The sequence below is a fragment of the Protopterus annectens genome, chromosome 8.part0 (genome assembly GCF_019279795.1).
Source record: "Protopterus annectens isolate FY-2018-M chromosome 8.part0, PAN1.0, whole genome shotgun sequence".
In the NCBI taxonomy this organism is placed as follows: domain Eukaryota; kingdom Metazoa; phylum Chordata; order Ceratodontiformes; family Protopteridae; genus Protopterus; species Protopterus annectens.
This window is the reverse complement of record NC_056741.1, coordinates 1978533043-1978554256: the sequence shown is the minus strand read 5'-3', so window position 1 is coordinate 1978554256 and position 21214 is coordinate 1978533043. Positions and strand designations below refer to the sequence as shown.

At 38.9% G+C, this 21214-nt stretch overlaps 1 protein-coding gene across 4 annotated transcripts in view; it reads right to left on the bottom strand.

Annotated features, from left to right (window-relative positions):
• The window catches only part of KIFC3 (kinesin family member C3), a 663225-nt gene that overhangs the window by 434037 nt on the left and 207974 nt on the right, over positions 1 to 21214 (bottom strand). For all 4 annotated transcript variants that reach the window (XM_044081520.1, XM_044081521.1, XM_044081522.1 and 1 more), the window contains exon 3: positions 7239 to 7425. In XM_044081520.1, coding sequence (XP_043937455.1) covers positions 7239 to 7425 — 187 coding nt within the window. The remainder of the gene's footprint in view (positions 1 to 7238; positions 7426 to 21214) is intronic.

The window sequence follows — 21214 nt, the reverse complement described above, 5'->3', positions numbered from 1 at the left end:
CCAGTATTGAGTACAATGCCCCTTTCAGCATGTACCTGACAAAGCACATGCAGAAGCTGGAGAGACCAGAGGTTCCTCACCAAGAGAATCCAGTGCCTCAAATTTCTACCCTACACAGACAGACTGAGTAGAGGGACAGGGCCTTTAGCCTCATACAGACTCCTCAGAGGTTACCTGTGTTTGGCATACAAAGCAATCTCAGATCCTGCCTTGATGGGACTGCTGCATATCCACAAGTCAGGCTTCACTCAAGTAACAAGCACAGTGACCTCAAACTGGTCTATAACACCAATAGGACTTTCTGGCAGGGCAGAGTTGTGTCCCAGAGACTCCAACTTCCATGAAACAGACTCCCTTGTCCACATCAAGCAGAGTACCTCATTAACCCTTTTTAAACGCAACCTGGATAACCGGATGGGGAACAGAAAATACACCCCTGAAATTACATCTGTGTCCCTGCTGGACAGGGGTATCAGGTGCTGACTTGTTGGAAAATGGACTAAATTCTTGGCTAGGCTTTTAAGAGCCTCAGGGCCAATAGCCTAGTAACTTCCTATGATCTAAATTAAAAGATCGACTTTTAGGTGAATATCAAAAGAGAAAGAAAAGAGAACCATCGAAAAGTGTAAAAATTATGAGATATGATTATGAAAAAGGTGAGAAAAATTTAAAGTAAAAAATAAAAACAGATTATGGCTATTAGAACAGGGTGGGGATTGTGTTCTAGAAACTTCCATGGGGAGGCATGGGAATTACAGAAAAGGACATTAAAACACAATAAATGAGAATTAGAAAGAAAAAGACATCAAACCTATCAACATTTATTTAGAAGAGAATTCTGTCTTTTACTGCTGACAGTTTAAAAGTATTCAGGAAGAGATGTGTGGCATTAGAATGTTATGACAGACACTGTAGACATTTGTTTGCTGCAAGACACAAGGTTTAAGGGTTCTGCGAAAGGAAAATACACCACCACTTCCTGGATATGCAAAATATTTGGATTTTTTGGAAATGAACATTCAACAATAATGATTTTCTCTAGGTAAAGGTTGATATGATATTTTAAGAAGTTATTTATCCATCAAAGAGAGTGGGCAATATGACCTGTTTTACTAAAAATGGGAAGAGCTTTGGAGTTATGACATACTATGCTCCTGGAATATCAAAAGAAAGAAACTGAAGTTAAAGTTTACTTATAATTCAATGGTATTTATGGGGGATGTCAACAGTAATTTTTGTGGCAAGAAAAAGGAAGTAAATAAAAATGGATATACATACATATGACTACAAGTTCCCATTAATACTGTCTTATAACAGTAGTATGAGTAACCAAAAACAGAATTAATGTAGAGGGAGCTTAGGTTTGAATGTAAGTAAAGGTAGGTGGGTGTGGGAACTACATGTAAAAGGAAAATAGTTTAAATATTTTCAGAAAGAGTGGTTAGGAATAAAGTATGGGAAGAGTGGGGATGAGAAATGTTGAAAAGTTGTAAAATATAAAAGACGATGTTCTGGCAGCAGCATATTATGAATTTAATAAAAGAATAGACTTTGGGAGTACAGCCATCTATAGAAGCAGTAAATGTAAAATTACAGGCTGATGAACATTTATGGCTATTCGGAGAAAATTATTACATTTCACAGCAGGTATATATTTTTCACTTTTAATTTTTAAGGGAAAAGTTAAAGGAAAAATAAAGTGGGAGGGGGAGCACTGTTTGTGAAATACAAGGAATTTAAAGAAGAGTACAGAGGAGTTGCAAAGAAAAGCTGTGAAGGAATAAAGAAACAATACTGTAAGAAAATTAAGAAAACACTTTTTATGAGAAGCAAAAAAAAAATGAATTATGCTATAGGACTAATGATTTTTTTGAGGTTTGGAAAACTTTTGTTGAAAAGGAAACAGCAGAATACTGAAAGCCTGCATTGATTTTTTTTTTCATTTTTCAATCTCATAAGTGACTCCCAATAAATGTTCAAATGGTTTATAAGACTAGAGATAAATTTGTTTAATGAGAAATGTGTTGGTCTGTGTCTATGGATGCAATACTCTAGCCTTCACCTGGCTTACTCATTACTTAGCCTCACCTGCATACTATCTCCTGAATCTCTGCTACTCAACACTATGCTTCCCTTCCTATAGCCATCCTATACACAAAGATCCTTACTATACTTACCTCTGCCAGTTGATTGATTGATTTTTTTTTCTTCACAGCCAGCTCTACTTGCCTGAGCCAGACCACTCCACTCCACCCTGGCTAAGCTAGGGCTCACTTTGCTCCCCTACCCCCATTCCCACCCACCACCCTTTTCATTTAATTTATAGCTAATCACACCTAACCCCTCCCCCAAAGTCATCCAATCAGAAAGCAAATGAATTATACCACACCCACAATAACAAACTCAGTCACTAGCATATCATCATACAATCAGAAACACACCAACAATTTCCTGTATAGCCAACACGTCTAACTCTAACCTACATCCCTCCCCAATCAAACTACTTTCCCCTTTACACCCACTCACTTAACTAAACAGAAACAAGTCCAAAATTCACTCCTTACATGCCTTATCTATTATAACTCTCTCACTACTAACACAGCTCACCTTGTAACAATATAACCTCAATCCCAACCAATGCGGTAAATCACCTACCCAAATCTACTCCATCATACCTTCCCCCAAACATTATTTCACATCTCTTCCACAATCTGCAATTACACTAAAATAGAAGTAACCCCATATAGGTTTCTGCATATTGCCTCTAAAGGTCCTATTCATCACCAGATAACTCCAGACAATTGTGAACATTGCTTCACAACTGATAGTTAGTGGAGACACACATCCAAATCATGGTGCCTCAACCAAGCCAATTGGTAATGTAAATCAGTCCAAACTTAACGCAACTCCCTTCAGACAACCTACTGATCAATCTCCTAATCTTCAACATTAACAATAGATATATGCTTAACAAAACTGATGAACTGCATGCAGCTTTATCCATCTATTCCCTGGATATTGTGCTCCCCAATGAAACATGGTTTAAGCCACATAACAAAGACAATGAATTACTCCCACCAAGCTACAACCTAATTAGAAAAGACCACACATCCAAAAGAGGAGGCGGTGTCACCTTGATTTTCAAGGATAATGTTATGGTTGACCTTATAAACAAACATCCCTACTTTTGACAACACTGAATCCCTATTCACAAATGTAAAAATCAACTCTCAAAAACAGCTTAACATACTAGGCTCATACCCCGGGACAATACAAATACACTAGAATCCATAACCCACTGGGCATCGGAATCCCTCCCCCATGAAACACTCATATTAGGTGATTTTAATACAGACTGGACATTAAAAAATTCAACTCTCCACACTAATCATAAAAACCTACATGGCTTCACTCAGGTCATCCAAACCGCAACCAGAATTGACAAAACTACCAAAAAATAATCCCTTTCAGACTGGATCCTCACTAATCGTCCTTCCATGACACACTATTCTGCCACACTACTTGACACTAAGTGACCACCTTCCTACTTTTCTGCTAAGCCAACAAATCAAACCCACCAAAAATAGCTCTTCAAAGAAATACGCTAAACTTCCTTCCCCCAAAAATCATTAAAACAAACAAAAAAAAAAATTAGAGCAGATAACCTAATAACTGCACTAAATAACTGCAACTGGTCCCCCCTACTTAGCCTCCCCCTAAATCAGTAGACCACTTTAACTCCATATTTGTGAACATACTTAACCAACTAGCCCCCCCCAAAAGAATAATTCAAAGTCCAACTCTGCCCCTGAGAATTCAAAATTATCTGTCTTCTACTAGAACAAAGGGATAAAGCATGGAACACTTGGTATAACAACAAAACTAATATCAACAGGCAATCTTTTTTTTAATTAAGAAATAAAGCAAAAAAAAAAAACAAATAATGGATAAAAAATATTACTCTAATATACAAACTAAGCACAAATCTAACCCTCAAAAGTTCTGGGCTACCATATATATAATTCTCCAACCTGGTAAGACTTGCACCCAACCCCAAACACTGACACATATATAAACACTGCAACACAATTCAATGAATATTTTACCAACTCCATTCTCAATCTATCTACAAAGTCTCCACCCACAACCCCTCCCAAACCTATCATGCTCCCCGATCTGACCAAAACTATTTCTCCTTCCAACCAGTCCAGACCAGAACAATCCTTGGATACCTGTACAACTTAAGACCCACTACCCTGGCTGTTGATAAATTCCCAGCAGAAAACTCCGAATCACAGCCATAGCTATCTCATACTCTATCTCTATAATCAAACAGGTCAATCTCCCAAGCCTCTGGAAAATCTCATACAATACCTCTACACAAAGGGGGAAAAGTCTACGCAGTTATTCAACCATTGCCTGATAACCATATTATATCCACTCGCAAAGTCCTTGAAAAATGGGGTTCCTATCAGATGACCGAAGGTGCATTTTTGTCGAATGCGACAAGGTCGAACTTAAAATGTCGAAAAGGAAAAATTGCGAAGTGGCATATAAGCAAATTCTTTCCCTGGGAAAGAAGTCGTTTGACCACTTCCGTCACTTTGCCATTTTCAGCACTGTAGTGCAACCTCGGAGTTGGTATATTTAAGTAGGGGGTTGTGGGGGGCACAGCCCCCCCACATCAGGGTGTGTGGGGGGGCAAAGCCCCCCACTTTATGCAATGTTTTAATGTCTTGTCTTTTCTTTTTTTTGGGAACAGCGATTTTTTTCCCTGCGGAAAAAAATCACTGTTCTGGCTGTTCGATGTTTCATGAATTCGAACTTTTGAGTTCGATATAAAAACGTTCGATCATTTGATCGTTCATTGTTATAATATAGACCCGAAAAATGCATACACCTGCAATTACTAGACTACCTTTTTATAACAATCTCCTAGCCAAAATGCAACAGTTTTTTACCTGGTCACAGCACCACCACCACTGCCCTTATCGGTTTCACCAACCACGTTAAACAGTGATATGCAGGCAATCTAGTATCAACTGTCTTTTTAGACCTCTTAAAGCATTTGATACAGTCTCCCATAACAAATTGACTGTTCTCTCAGAACTTAAAATTAATAACTCTGTATTCCTATGGTTTAAAGCCTATATCTCTAATCATCATCAAGCTGTTAAATGGTAAGACACACTATTCCCTCTACTCCCAGTCACCCTAGAAGTGCCCCAAGGATCTACACTCTGTCCCCTGATCTTCAGCATACTCTCAAACAACCTCCATAAAGCCACCCTTCAGGCAAGCTTAGTCCAATACGCTGACAGCTCTACCATAATCTGCTCTGCCCCCTCTCTACATCTTCTACAGAAAGTAATCCAAGAATCCTTTACAGCTGCTGAAACCTGGTTAGAAGACTCCCAATGTAACCACAAAAACAGCTTATACTCTTTCATCCCTCTAAAGCTATAGTCCCTATTCTCTGTTTTATAATTATTGCCTCTGAAAACACCAATATCACACCAGTTGCACACACCAAGATATTAGGTGTCACCATTAACCAAAACATGAAATTCGACAAGTGCATAGCTCAAACCATAACAAAAGTGCACAAAAAACTAAGCACTCTCTACAGATATAAGAATTACTTGACCTCTTATAGTAAAAGTACCATAGCAAGAATGCACCTGCTCTCCACAGTACTCTACGCTTCTTCTGTCCTAGTTAACCTAAATAAAGGTGAGCTAAAACTATCCACCTATTATCACAAGATAGCAACATTTGCTACTGAATCTTCCAACAGATCTCATAGCCATGCCCTTCAGAAACTATCCTGGTTAGAATTACCTAACTTACTTACCCTAAATCAACTCACCTTAGCCCAACAAATTCTCTATTACCCCAACAAAATCCCAGCCCTAGATGGCCTTATCAACCACTACATCAACAGCCATCAGCTAAGGTCCACCAACAAAAGACTGGTAGTAGTACCCAAAAGTAGATATAATGCAGGTGATTCCTTTTACACTTCAGTCAGATTACAGACAAAGTCAGCTTCAAAAATAAACTAAAATCCTATGTCTCTAAGTCTTGGATATGTACATGCTCTAACTCAGGCTAACTCCTTTAAGTACATTATCTCCATATCTTCTCTATAGATTTGCTATAAAGCCTACCCAGAGCTTCTAACCCACATAAACTCTTGTAACACAAGATATACTAATGTCCATGGAATTTTTGTATTGAGTTTTTCAGTTAAACATTGCTGTTTAAATAAAGTTGTTAATATTCCTAACTCCTAACTGTACTACTAGTGCTCATGTGGGAATCTTGACAAGTTAGTTAGCTTCTTTTTTTAAATTGTTGTAAATCTTTTCACAGGCATGACTGTTATTCATCCATCTTCAACCCTTTTCCCATGTTTGCACATGGGGTCTTGTATTTTTTTATACCGTGTGGAGCTTTTCTCCCCGGGCCTCCACTGAAAATGGGCAACTATGCCCAGTCAAACTTCCCTGTAAACAAATGTAAAATAAATAAATAAATTAATTAAAAATTGTAGAAACATGCACGTTTAAATAGGATAAGCATCATTAAGTACCATTCACTTCTTTGGTTTCAAATGAATCACCTGATGAAGTGGTATTAAGTGAAATGACCAATTCCAGCCTAGGATAACTCCTTGTCAAGTAAAAATATCAAGGCAAACCTTCAAAATATTCACAAGCATGAGGAAACATGTGCTTTGCTTAGTCTGAGATAAAATGAATGTATAAATATTAAACAGAAGCAATAGAATGGAATGATGTAAATCAAAGAAACAAGTTCTCATGATTTTAGGACTTTCTCCATATTTTTTCTCTCATAAATAGATACCCATTTGTTATTCACAATGAAGAGCAAGTCAGTTATACATTAAACATATGCACATTTTTTGTAATACACAAGATCATTTTGACTTATCCACTCCAAGAGATATTTTGGCAAATACTTCAAAGTTTATATCAGAAACAAGATGGAGTAGCTACTCTGAGTCTTGGCTTAAATACCTAATTTTGAACTCAACAACCTAATGGTTGGAGTTCACATAGCTACTGATAGAGTTCTGAAACCAGACATGTATACCTTTCAGCCCCCTTGCAGTTCAAATGCAAGGAATGCAGTTCAAAGAGATAAAAATAATATACCATTATTACAGAAAGTATTAAGCTTAACAGGAAACGCAAATCTATTTACAATCTTACCTCCATTTTCCAGGTTCATGATCTGTGCCTCTTGCTCACGTACCACGTCTTCTAGGTTCTGCACAAGAACCAGTTTCTCGTGGATGCTCTGATCGTGAGCCTTGTGCAAAACCTGCAGCTGCAGCTTTCGCCTTGCTTCTTCGTTCCGCAGACGACTCTTGTACTGAGACACTTTCTCGCGAAGACTCTAGAAAGAGAAAAACGATATTTAAATGCATCTTTAGTTAACTAATTTAATAACTGTAGTCACATCAAACTTGCTACTACTTATTGTATCCATTTCTTTTGCCTGTCCCCTCAGTACTGTTTTCCCTACTACCTTTAAGCCTCAGCTGCTCATAATTCCTCTCCTTTAATCACTTCTGCCAACATTCTACCCATTCTCTGTCATCTTCGCTCTACTGCCTTCGATCACCGTAAGTCTCAGCATTTCAGATGGTTATGTATTAGTGTTAGTTAAGACTAAACATCCACCTAAAGCAACTGGGGAAACTTCCAGTAATAACACCACAGTGTATTTAAAAAGGTGCTGTTCATCAGAAGTGGGAACTTTCATGAGACTCATTAAAACAGAACTTCATCTCCAAGTTCTTCTGTTTGATCAGCTGTGCTTTAAAGATGCCAGAAAGTCTCTTGCTTCAATTACATGTCTCTTTCAGCATCATTTAGTTTATTTTTCACTTACAATTTTTTTTTAGTATACGAATATGAATATATAGCATGTTTCATACTGTATATACCTGCTTCATGTTCCTTAAAAGCTGTGCTATACTCTTGACCATATATTGGATTTCTTATACTTGATATAAAATGAAGAATTTCTCACAGAGGCTCTCCTTTAAGTAGGCAGTCCTAGGTGGGATTTTCCCAGTAAACAATAGATATACATACTTTTAAGCATACTGATCTAGCTCAGAAAACAACAGGACCATTTCTCAAACATTTCAGATGTTTCTTCATTCTGTACAACCACATTTATTTACAACCACATTTATTTATTTACATTAGCATACAGGGGGCAGTGCACTGATCAATAATGACCAATTTTAGGCTCAGCTTTAATGGGCTTCATCATCTCATTTGTAGGTCTCAATTTTTTTTAAACCACTAGTTTAAAAACAAACCACTGAACATTAAACCACCACCCCCAGCTGATCACAATAAATGATGTAGAAGTACATGAGTTCATTTTGACTTTGACAATGAAAGAACACAACAAAGAGCTGTTAAAGGATAAATTGGAGCAGAAGAATACAGTTGAAGAGGATTCCAAACCTGGAATGCTCAACCAAATGTGGAGAGGTTGAGAGGTATAACAGTAATTCTGCAGAACCAAACAGAATCTCAGAATTTGGAGTAGGCCTCTACTATTCCTTATTAGCCTACATGGAATGAGTCGACAGGTCAGCTTTTGGACTTGGACTCCACATAAACTGGCATGGAGTTCCACAATGTATCACCATCTCACTGCAGATGGAAAGTTGACAGATAAAATAAACCCACCCTTTTTTAGATGTACCAGCAAACTGGACTGAATTGGAATGTTTGTAGTCAAGTTTTGAGGACAAAAAAATGTAGGAAAAATACACATACACATTAAATTAAGGAACACAGGAATCTGTTTGAATCATGGTATGTAGCAGAAAGAGTGGTCTTCAAACTCATTCAATTATCTACTCTTTTGCAAACATTTTCTTGAAAACTATAGGGATCTGGTAATAAGTATATATTTTGCTGATAAGCATCAGCAAGAAAAACTAGAAAATGAAATATTCAGCATCTTTACAACATTACAAGGGAAAAAAGTCAGTCAGTACTTTTAATGAGTCATCATAACAAAAACCATTGCTCAGCAAAGCAATATCAGATGTATGCTGCAGATAAACGTAAACATGCAGGTACATACAAGGAAACTTGCGCCATCACAAACCAGGTAGCATTAAGACTAAAGGAGTAAAATATGGGGAAATCATATTACATGAATCAAAATATTTATAATTTAAAGCAGTTACCTACAGTAAGTAGGAAAGAACTAAACATTATTAAAAAAACAGTCTGATAGTCACAGGATAAATGACAGCTCTCACATGGAGAAACAAAGCTATTTTAAATCTTTTCTTTTACATTTAAGTAATCCCAGAAAATACATTCAAAAAGATGTAGGATTTATGGAAGGAAACTTTTCTCAGTACTACAGATGGGTATCGTCACAAACTGACTTGTAATGCAGCACATTATTTAAAATGAAAAGTTGAAACAATATTAAATCAAACACTAGCTTCATATTTCAAAAGAAAGCACACTGATCAAAGAGCTACTCTCAACACTGTTAAACAACTTTTAGATTCTTATCTTGAACCTCATTTGAGATATAGAGCTACTGTCAGGTTTTGAAAAAAAAAACTCAAATTTTACTCAGGAGGAAAGTGCTGTCTTATACAACAACAGGACACAGCTGTTGAGAGCTGTGCAGATGCCCGAGTGGTTTACTGTACTCTGCACGCTGTGCAGATGCCAGAGTGGTTTACTGTACTCTGCACGCTGTGCAGATGCCAGAGTGGTTTACTGTACTCTGCACGCTGTGCAGATGCCCGAGTGGTTTACTGTACTCTGCACGCTGTGCAGATGCCCGAGTGGTTTACTGTACTCTGCACGCTGTGCAGATGCCCGAGTGGTTTACTGTACTCTGCACGCTGTGCAGATGCCCGAGTGGTTTACTGTACTCTGCACGCTGTGCAGATGCCCGAGTGGTTTACTGTACTCCGCACGCTGTGCAGATGCCCAAGTGGTTTACTGTACTCCGCACGCTGTGCAGATGCCCGAGTGGTTTACTGTACTCTGCACGCTGTGCAGATGCCCGAGTGGTTTACTGTACTCTGCACGCTGTGCAGATGCCCGAGTGGTTTACTGTACTCTGCACGCTGTGCAGATGCCCGAGTGGTTTACTGTACTCCGCACGCTGTGCAGATGCCAGAGTGGTTTACTGTACTCTGCATGCTGTGCAGATGCCAGAGTGGTTTACTGTACTCTGCACGCTGTGCAGATGCCCGAGTGGTATACTGTACTCTGCACGCTGTGCAGATGCCCGAGTGGTATACTGTACTCTGCACGCTGTGCAGATGCCCGAGTGGTATACTGTACTCTGCACGCTGTGCAGATGCCCGAGTGGTATACTATACTCTGCACGCTGTGCAGATGCCTGAGTGGTATACTATACTCTGCACGCTGTGCAGATGCCCGAGTGGTATACTGTACTCTGCACGCTGTGCAAATGCCTGAGTGGTTTACACTGTGCGGCTTCCACATTGGTTTACACTGCATGCTGTGCAGATTCCACAGTGGTTTACACTGTCTAATGTGCAGTTTCCAAAGTGGTTTACAATGCATGCTGTGCAGATTCCACAGTGGTTTACACTGCATACATCATCAATGGCGTCACTCCCCTACAGTTATGGAGTACACTTCTTGGATTCTGCTAATGCTTCTCCCATTTTACTTATTCACTACAGAATCTAAAACATCAAGAAAAAAGTTTGAAGGAGTTGTACGGTCTGGTGACAGGTATAACAGCCTAACAGTCAATATGGTCTTGCTTACTTTTTCAGAAAGTACCAGATGATAAAAAGAAAAATGATGCTGCAATGTTAGCACAGACAAGAAATAATGTTCTGTAGAGCTTTGTGGAGACACTGCAGAATATACTCCGCTCCAGTGGTGTAAAACATATAGGGTGGCAGGAGGACAGTGTAGCAGACAAATCTAATGGGTTATTTAAAACAGATAAGGAGCACTGGATCATAAAAATTACCAAATGAGCTACTAACCATGAACTGTACCAGATAAAATGCAAATTATTTCTGTTTTGGACTAAATTACCAGAAATTTCATGCTACAGGCCATTTGTATAAAGGACTACAAGTGCCACAAAAAACTGGTGCTTTCTTTCCCAAATTAGCTTACATAACTACATTGTAAACAGGAATATTATTTCTTTATTTTACTTTACATTAGATGGGTGAACTGGTTCATGAAATACTTTCAGCATGATGTAAGAGACAAAAACAAAATTCATACAGATAGTACAACAGGTCACAATATTTTACATTAAACACACTATATATTTACAATCTGTGCATTATTTACAGAGGATGACCAAGATGAACTAAGGACTGGACTACAATGCAATACTAAAGTAGCATCTGTTATCAAATATATGAAAAAAAGTCCAACTTTTTGATGAGTTTCATGTCTATTCCATATGTCATTTCATGGTAATACCTACCCGCATTTTGATAAGCTATGCTGACAAAACAGTTATTCAGTGAACTAGAATAATTTAACTGTGTGATTTAGGCAAGCAAACAACACTCTGTTGTAAACACAAAGCCTTATGATGAAACTCCAGATACAGAATCTTTACACCCTTGTGATTTATTTTAAGTTAATATCTACTGCACATTTTAAATATTAAACTAAGCAAATGGTAAATACGGAATGATTAAGTTTAGGCAGGCTGGATAAATATCTGCAAATGTGTGGTGTAGAAAAATACTTCTTATATGGAAATGGTTGCAGTATATTAACACAGCACTAAATACTTAATTTTAACTGATGACACATTTAGCTAGATGTGCTTCATTAAAAACAGTAGGGGTGTTTTAATCCCATAATTTTCAGAAATGATTAAGGGGAATAAGGCCAAGCATACCTCTCAAATATCACTGAATTTGCAGAATGTCCATAGGTTAAGTATTAGGGCTAAGTGCACTTGTAGGCCTTTTTTAAGCACAGCAAATATTCAAGCACTGTACCTTGTGCCTGTAAGGTAAACACCATTACTGTTCCAAACCACAAAAACATGATTTTGCTTGAGATTTTTGCCCAATCCCTCAACATTTTTGACTACAATTCTCACTGATTTATCAGGAAACCACTCAATAATGCCAATCAGAGTTTCATATTCTTAATTGTTCAGAAAATGCACACTGATGCAAAACATTTTTAAAATAAAGTACAGTAATATTTTAATACTGTCCTTGATTTCAGGACCTTGTCCAGAATTCCTGAGTGAAGTGGTTAAGAGGTATTGCCTCTATCGCTGAATGTTTTGTATTTTTGTGCTACTGTAATACACCAAAAATGACCTGATGGGGACTGGGATTTGATTTTGTTTTTCAGTTAGTCATGCTGTCTCCATATGATGATACAGCGAAGATATAAAACATATCATGCAGTTTACTTCAGCATTCAGTTAAGCCAGTCTAAAACAGCAATGCTCAGAGTACTCTCTCTAACAAATGCGTTTCATTTTCAAAGACTTAATCTGTGACCTCAAATTACTGAAACATCTTTCATTCACAGTGAAATTAATATTCCAAACGAATCATGGGAGAACCAGAGTGTATTCTAGCTATCAACAGCTATAAGATGGACAATCAATCCTGGATGGAATGCCCATCCATCGCAGGACATTCACACATTCACAATGTACACATATAGTCCAGTTTTCAGGTTAGTGCTGAATTCAGGGCTGTGTTACAAATCTCTGTGTTTGCCCATACCTTACTTGGACAGAAGGAAGTTTCTCTGTTCACCTGTGAGAGATGGGAGCTTTGAGCAGCCTATCTGTCCCTGGAGGAGTGGTTTCAGCCCATAAATTAGTAGTTTATTGGCAATTTTGGGCTAATTTCTCTCTCTTTCATTTCCCTGCTGTAAATACCATATTTGCCCGGTTTTGTGCACCGGGCAGTGCCAGTTAGCTAGGATAAAAGTATTCCCGGCTCCACAAAGTCTCCTCTTCAATTTTTCCCTTGGAACTAGACAAACTTTCAACTTAAGCACTCAAGCCAATCATTTCTCAGCCCAGCACTTGTTCAAAACTTATAGCAAGCACTTATAAACCCTAGCACTAGACCCTCCTGTACTGTACAGAAGGACAACACGCTCTATTCGACCTTACCAGCCATCCAGTAAAACAGTTCACTGTACCTATCCAAGCATGTCATCCAAAGGGCAATTTCAGGTGTACACTACAGTCCAACTGGTGAATCTGGGCATTTTGAGGCAATGTTACAACTGCCTCATGTACACAGACAATCCCCTCCTCCTACCACCAAACACTAATACATGCGAGAGAGGCCGTTATACAGCCAAACTAGAGGCTAAGCTCTCTTAACCCAAGACTGGATCAGACACTCCAGAGGAGAAGGGAAATACTTGTATCACACCACCAATCTCACATAGACCCATTAAACCAGCACTGGCAAAAAACACACAAATACACTAAAACATACCCGGAGGCTCTAAATAAAAACCTGCAAAAGCAACAGAGACCTCCAAAGCAGACATCAAGCAACCTCCACCCCCCCCCCCAACACAAACCAAGAAACACATACTTCACAAAACCAGTGTGCAATGCAATCACAGCCCTTAAGGCAAAATAACATACCCAACATACTAGTAATAGGTGACTCTATAGTCAGGCACACTGACGTCCCACTCACTAGGCTGAATAAGGAGAAGGTTACTGTTAGCTGCATGTCAGGTGCCAGTATCTGCCACAACACAAGCACTTGGGTCACTCCAGAACAAGTACAAATATGACTCTGTCATTGTCCATGTTGGTGTGAATGACCTGAGCCATATCTCCCTGATTAAATGAAGAGAGACACGGAAGGGCTCTCTGATCACATAGCCCAGGCCGGTATGACCCTGACCCTGAGTAGCTTCCTGCCCTCACCAAGAATACTACCACAGTATAAAGAAAAAAATTCTCGATTTCAACAATTGGCTACGTTTCTGGTGTCATTCAAAGGGGATCCAGTGTTTGTCCGCCTGGGATGACATGCTCGACAAGCCACGCTGCTTTGCTAGAGACGGCTTGCACCTGTCACCCTTAGGCTTTCGAATACTGGCCAAGGCTCTTGCCACCCCTATAGTGCCTTTTTTAGGCAAGGCTCAAAAGACAAACCCACCGCCGTAAATAGCACAAGTAACAAAAAACTGAGGGTAATGCTACTCAATACCAGAAGTCTAAACCTCAAAATGCACGCACTCGAGGCACTCCTCAGTATGGAGAAAATCGATATATGTGCAGTAACAGAAAACTGGTTTAAGGCTCCAGAGAGCACCCCAGCACTACCAGGCTACAACTCATACCATACATTTCAGCCACAGAACCCAAACCAAAATACAAAAGGCGGGGGCGTATCCATATTCATCAAGGATACCCACACCTCCAGGTTAGTGGCACAGCATGATGCTTCAGAGATCATCCACGTGCAACTAACAATGGGCAAAACTAAAATTCAAATTGTAGCTTGCTACAGATCACCCACCATGTCCCAGGACCCCCATTCCGCATTTCTGGAAACACTGGGAAACAAAGGTTCTACCAAACACCCTAATATTTGGTGATTTCAATTACCCAAACATTAACTGGGAGAACTACTCAAGTACTAACTTCCCTTGCCCAAATTTTCCTAGAATTTATAAACTCAAACACCCTGGTTCAACTGGTCAAAACTCCCACCAGAAGTGACAACATATTGGACTTAGTCATCACCAACATGGGTGACAGGTATTCCACACCAGAGGTCAACCCCTCGCTGGTTAGAGCTGACCATAAACAAATCACTATGGATATCCATATTCCGCCCCCATCCCTGGACAAGAAAACCACTGTGAAAAACTTTTCAAAAGCAAACTTCACGTTACTTATGACTGAGGTGGAAAGCTTCAAAGCCCCCATGCTGAAGGATAATACTGTCCAAGCTGCAAAATCCTTTAACTAATGCATTCTACGGGCAGCTACAAGAATGCATGGATCATGCCATCCTAAGCAAAACCAAAACCAAGAAAAGGAAACTAGTCTGGTGGACTCCTGCCATAAACAAGCTATACAATAGAAGGAGGAAACTAGTACAGAAAAGAAGAGAAGACATCCCTGATCAGTATCAGCAAGAAACTACGATCCCTCATAAAACCATCCAAGACGAGCTTTGAAAGAAAAATTGCCAAGGACTCATAGGTTGGTACTAGGCTATCTGCCCAAAGGCATTTATAAGCCTAGCCAGAATGTGTTGGCTTTCGCCGCCCCCTTAGATTAGTTCCTTGTGCCTCTGTCCAGCAGGGCCACTGAAGTGATCCCCGATTTAAACTTTGTTTCCCATCTACTAGTCAAGGTTTCTTTTGAAGAGTGTTAGCGAGGAGCTCTGTCTAATGTAGATTGGGATCTTGTTCCAAAGCATGGGAAGTCTCTGGGACAGGAATCTATCCCTCCAGCACGTCGTATTTATTGTTGTGGTGAGGTTTAGATCCCTAGAGGGTGTGGCTCAAGGGGATAAGGTTTTCTTTAGGTGGAGCATGTCCATCAATTCTGGGTTGGACATGGCCTTGTATGTCAGGCAGAGATCACCACTGAGTAGGCGGTATGCAACAGAGTACAACTGGAGTTTCTTCAGTCGAGCTGCATAGGGCATCTGTTTGAGGTCAGTGATCCTCTTGGTGAGGTACTTCTGTGGTCTTTCCAGCTGTTGCAGGTGTCTTGTAAGGTACATCTCAAATGGGGCGTTGTACTCTAAGATGGGTCTGATGAGTAGAGGGGCACAATGACCTCTTTTGATCTGGATGCGAACCCTTTTGTGATTAGGTGGGCCACGTAGAAGGATTTTCTAACCACTTTGGCAATGTGATTATCAAAGGTGAGATTACTATCTACTTGGGTCCCCAGATCCCTTATTACATCTTCCGCATTTAGGGGACTACCACCTATGTAGTAGTTTGTGGGTACTTTGTTCTTTCCAAAGGGGATGACTATGCACTTTTTGGCATTTAGCTTGAGTCAGGTATCCATCTCAATGAGAACCTTTTGGAGGATGTCTGTGTCAGCTGGAGAGTCAATTATAGCCCCTAGTTTGCAGTTGTCTGCAAACTTGGTCAGCCATAGTCCTCCTGTGCTTGCCTGTACCTCTGAGAAGTATATGCTGAACAGGAGGGGTCCTAGGACTGAGCCCTGGGCAATGCCACTTGTAACCGGTTTAGAGTTGGACCTAGCTCTCGCAACTCTCACCATGTGCATTCTGTCCGTGAGCCAGTTGACAACCCATCTTGTGATGTAGGGGTTTATGTTCAGGTTGGTGAGCTTGTCTATAATACCAGAATGGGGAATTGTGTCGAAGGGTTTAGTGAGGTCTAGGTAGGCTGTGTATACCACCTTTCCCTCGTCTATAGCCTTGGTAACTGTCTCAAAGAAGTCCACCAGGTTTAGGAGTCATGATCTGCCTTTAACAAAGCCAAACCGGGTAGGGTCCAGTGTTCGGCGGTTCCCAATGTCTCTGTTAATGAGTTCCATGATGATGCGCTCCATAGCCTTGTAGACCAAGCTAGTCAGGCTTTTAGGATGATAGTTCCCGGGGTCTGTTGTGGCTCTACCTTTGTGGAGTGGAATAACCATTGCTGTGCGCCACTCTAGGGTATGTAGCCTGTGGAGCGGCTGAGTTTGAACAGTGTGTTTAGGTGAGGGGTTAGTTTGTCTTTGAGCTTGTGTAGAACACAGCCTGGGACACCGTCCAGTCCCATTGATGCTGTGTTTTTGGCTTTGGAGAGGGCTGTTTTAACCTGAGTGTCTGTGATTTCAGGGAATCTACATTCTTCTGGTATGGTATGGTATGGTATGGTTATGGGCCCTTTTGGAGGTGAGAGGGGGGTGAAGTTTGCGCTGAACCTGTCTGCCAGGATGCTGGCAATATCGGTCGGTTCAGTGTATTTTGTGCCATTCTGCACTAACTCCACACAGATCTGAGCAGATAAAGTAGATAAGTAAGCCAAACTAATATCAGAAGTACAGCAGATGTACTCTGATAAAGTATATAAAGCTTAAAGATATGCAACAGCAGGATGGAAGCAAAGGATGACAATTATAAGGTAAAGACAATCATAACACAGGTGAGAGACAGACACAGGGAAGAAAGATTTAGAGGTAACAGTGTCACTGGACAAAATAAAAAGAAGGAACAAACATGGGGGATGCTAAAATAATTCAGAAATGAAAGCATGAGGGAATTGAAAGCAATAGCTAAGGTGTACCAAAGAACTGAACTGAAAAGGTTAGCCAAGCCATGGCAACAAAGAGAAAATACAGAGGAAAATGAGGAAGAAAATTCTATTTTTTGTTACTTTTGGGACAAGTTATTTGTATAAACTGTATGTGTCTGGCCCTTTAATGTGTTGTGTACTCTGAATGCCTCTTTTGACTGTAAAGTGTGGAAAATTACCAGAAGAGGAGACCAGTTCAATGTTTGCAAGGCAGAGTTAGAATTAAGGACAAGAATTAGAACAATCCACACTCCTGAAATCCAAGCATTAAATTTATTTTAACAAAAGCATTTCTGTACTGCAAATTTATTACCCGCTAAGTGACTATGTAAAAATAGTAGCCAAAGATTATAAAGTACCTCTCCTTATGACAAAAGAAACCAATATGAAAGCTAGAATCAGTTGTAAACTTGGAGATCTCTTGCTGATTGGGAAAAGAAAAAAAATTCTGGCAATGGCTCCAACTTTCAGCAAAGCTAAGGATATTACAACTTTGGAAATATCTGCTCATGACTTGAATCCAAGATACACAAACAGGTATATTAACTAAGATGTTTGACAATCTCACCAGCCTGCATACTTGCAGTCACATACAACTGAAAAGGTATAAAGAGTTACCATTGTAGTATCAGATACCTATATATGGCAGTTATAATACACATTTCACAGGACCAGTTTATTTTACTAGTTATTTGGTACATACCAGATTATAAAAGGGGACATTAATAGCCAAAAGAATAGTTGTTCACTTGTCTAAATTGAATAATTAAAATAAAATATACTTGTAAAATTGTACATTATGCTTCTCAAATGTGTTAGTCATATTTGTACCACAAGTAATGTCATGAAATATTTTATGTAGCCAAGTCATTTGTTCTACTAAATCTCCCTTGAGTTAATATCTGTATACAATACTTTATACTTATCTGCAACACAAAGGAAAACAAGAAATCCAGAAAAAGGCTACCTTTACCACTGAAACTGTGGTATCTGTATTTGCATATCTGTAGCGGCAGCTGGTAACTTCAAATCAAAGTTGGGCTGCAGGAGACAGCAGAATGGGTGGGGGGGTCAATGGGAATGGGTGTGGCCAACCAGAAAGGGGAGGAGTTATGCTCAAAAATCACAAAAACTGTAATTTTAATTAAATTCGCTGCCCTGGGTGCCAAACCATCATTATGAGAGTCCAATCAAGACAAACTGAAGTGTAGAAGAAAAAAAATATTTCAATGCGTTGGGCTGCATGACAGCTTACTTAATATCTAGATGGAAACAAAAAGGTTGTGAGGCATGAAAAAATAAATTACTTTTTAACTACATTACTGGAATGCCAGTCAAAAAAAAAAGTATAAGAAAAACAAGCAGCACTCAACTCAAACCACTTCTCCTTGCACTGTACTTCTAATTATGATTTATATTCAGCTTTATTAAAGTACCAAGTAACATGCTGAAAGTAGCAATCTCTGTGATACCCCCACTTGTAAAAATGTTTCTTATCCAAAAAAGACCTGCTGCCTGACAACAACTATCTACTGGTTTCATGGGGAAAACATGATCAAAGTAAAAAATGAAAAGCAAACAAGAAATGAACTCAACATACATTGCTTAAAGGATTACTGCACAGGTTATGGACCACACACTATAGATTGGCATTTTGTTTAGTTGCAGGTAAAGCCTGCAAAAATGACTGCAAGTCTCCAACAAATTTAATGAGCTTCTTAAAATAATGTAATCCTGTCCTTTATTACAAATACTGTCATATGCATTTCAATACTAAAGGCTTATACGTTATCTAGTTATGTAAGTATTCCCTGCATGGCTACAACAGAAAGGCTTTCAATGTTGGCAATTCTTTAACAGTATGCTTATTAAAGCTTACTTGCATTTTACAATCTCAGACAAGCTTACTTGATGATCATTAAAGCACTGCTACTTAGACACAGAGCAACAGGCACTTTCTGAATAATAATAAGCATAAATCAACAGTATAAAAATATGACAAACTAGAACATTCTGCGAAATCAAAGAAAGATGAAAAGCCACTGTAGTACTTGTGTCTACCTTGGATGGGGGGATACTCTGCACATTTACACTGCATAACTGCTCCTTGCCTTGCTTGGACACATCCAGAGTTACTACAGGGGAGAGTGGGGTGCAACAAGTATGTCACAATTTGAAATGTCTCCGGTTGACTGTGATGGCCCTGAAACATTTGTCATACCTCTCAACCTCAGAGCAAGAAATCTGGACAAAGTCATACACAGAAGTAGGACAAAAGCCCAAAAATAAGGTCAATTTTTAAATATTGCTCTTATAAACTTAGAAAGATAATAGAATAGTAGGTCTTGCATTAGTATGAATTTTCTGAAGGCTATGAAATCTGAAATTGAAATGTAATTATTTTCTAACTTAAGTCTTTAATGATTTGCCACTAATTTGCCAAAAAACACAATTTTTATGAAAAACGGACCAAAAATGTGATGCAAAAATATAAAATAGCCACACAATACAGCTAGGAACCTGTCAAAAGAAGGGACACTTTTTTAATATTAGTACTGCTAACTTGAGCAGCTGACAAAATAAAATAATCTATATGTATTTCTGAAATAAAAGTAATCTATAACTCTGATTATTACAGTTATTTATTAATTGTAAACCCTCCATGTTTTCTTCCAAAACTGCCATTTTGTGGAGGGATTATTAGGTGAAGAGCAACATTTTGAGCCAAAATCGTGGACAGTTGAGAGGTTTGGATATGCCTAATTCTATAATTTCATTTGCACATACCTCTCAACCGGTTAATGCCGGAAATCTGGACAAGGACAAATATATTGGGGGAACATATAAACAGTACTAAAAATTGCTCTTGTATAAACTGAGACAGTTGATAAAACAACAGGTCTTGCTTTAACATGCATTTTTCTGAAGGTTATGAAGTCTGAACTGTCATTATTTAGTGACTTAATTCCTAAATGATTTGCCAGAAAACCACAAATTTTATGAGGAACAAACCAAAAATAAGAAGCAAAAATCTATTCATTCTGCAAAAATCTAGACAGTTGAGAGGTATAGTTCAGCCGGGGCTGTCTGAGTTGGTTGCCCTTCCCACCCTCACAAAATCATGGTCAAATGGAGCCTCCCCCTGCAGCCATTCCAGTGAATCATTACTTGGCTATTTCACCCCATTTACCATAAACACTAATGTGCATACTGCTTTACTTCTGCGATGATTTGGACTTGATTTGAAAGTTTAATTTTGCATTTTACAGTGCAAACACTAATAGATATCTGCTAAACAAAGCAATGCAGTCTCACAACGAAAACAGACTTAGCATTAAAACTTCTCTTCCCTTGAAACTCACATTCATTGAAACAGCACTGAAATCCACATTCAATGAAAATACATTTAGCCAGTGGCAGATAAAGATTAACTTTGGGTTTGGGCTGTTTTCAAATCACAGGCCCCTTGCGCACAAAACACACACATGCTCTTTCATACACCTTCCTGAGTGTATTAAATTATATTCCTTGTACAATACAGTACAGTTTTAGAGGGCATTTTAAATTTGTTTTGAATATTTTTCCAGTAAACAATGAAACAAAATGCATGCACCAATAATGACAAAACTGCCCAATTCAGAACATTTCCATCATAAAAGTCTACCGAGACTTCTACAGTCCACCAGTATCAGTACATAAGCACAATCTCTGAAGAAGTAAAAGTCATCTAAATAATTCCACATTAAAGAGATCTGTAACTAATGAAGAGGTTTGCAACAAACAACTTTATATTTCATTGTTTCATCTACAAATAAAGTGTCTGTTGCTATTGAGGAATACATTGCCTATGTTGCACTAAAAAATGATAAGCTAGTAATATT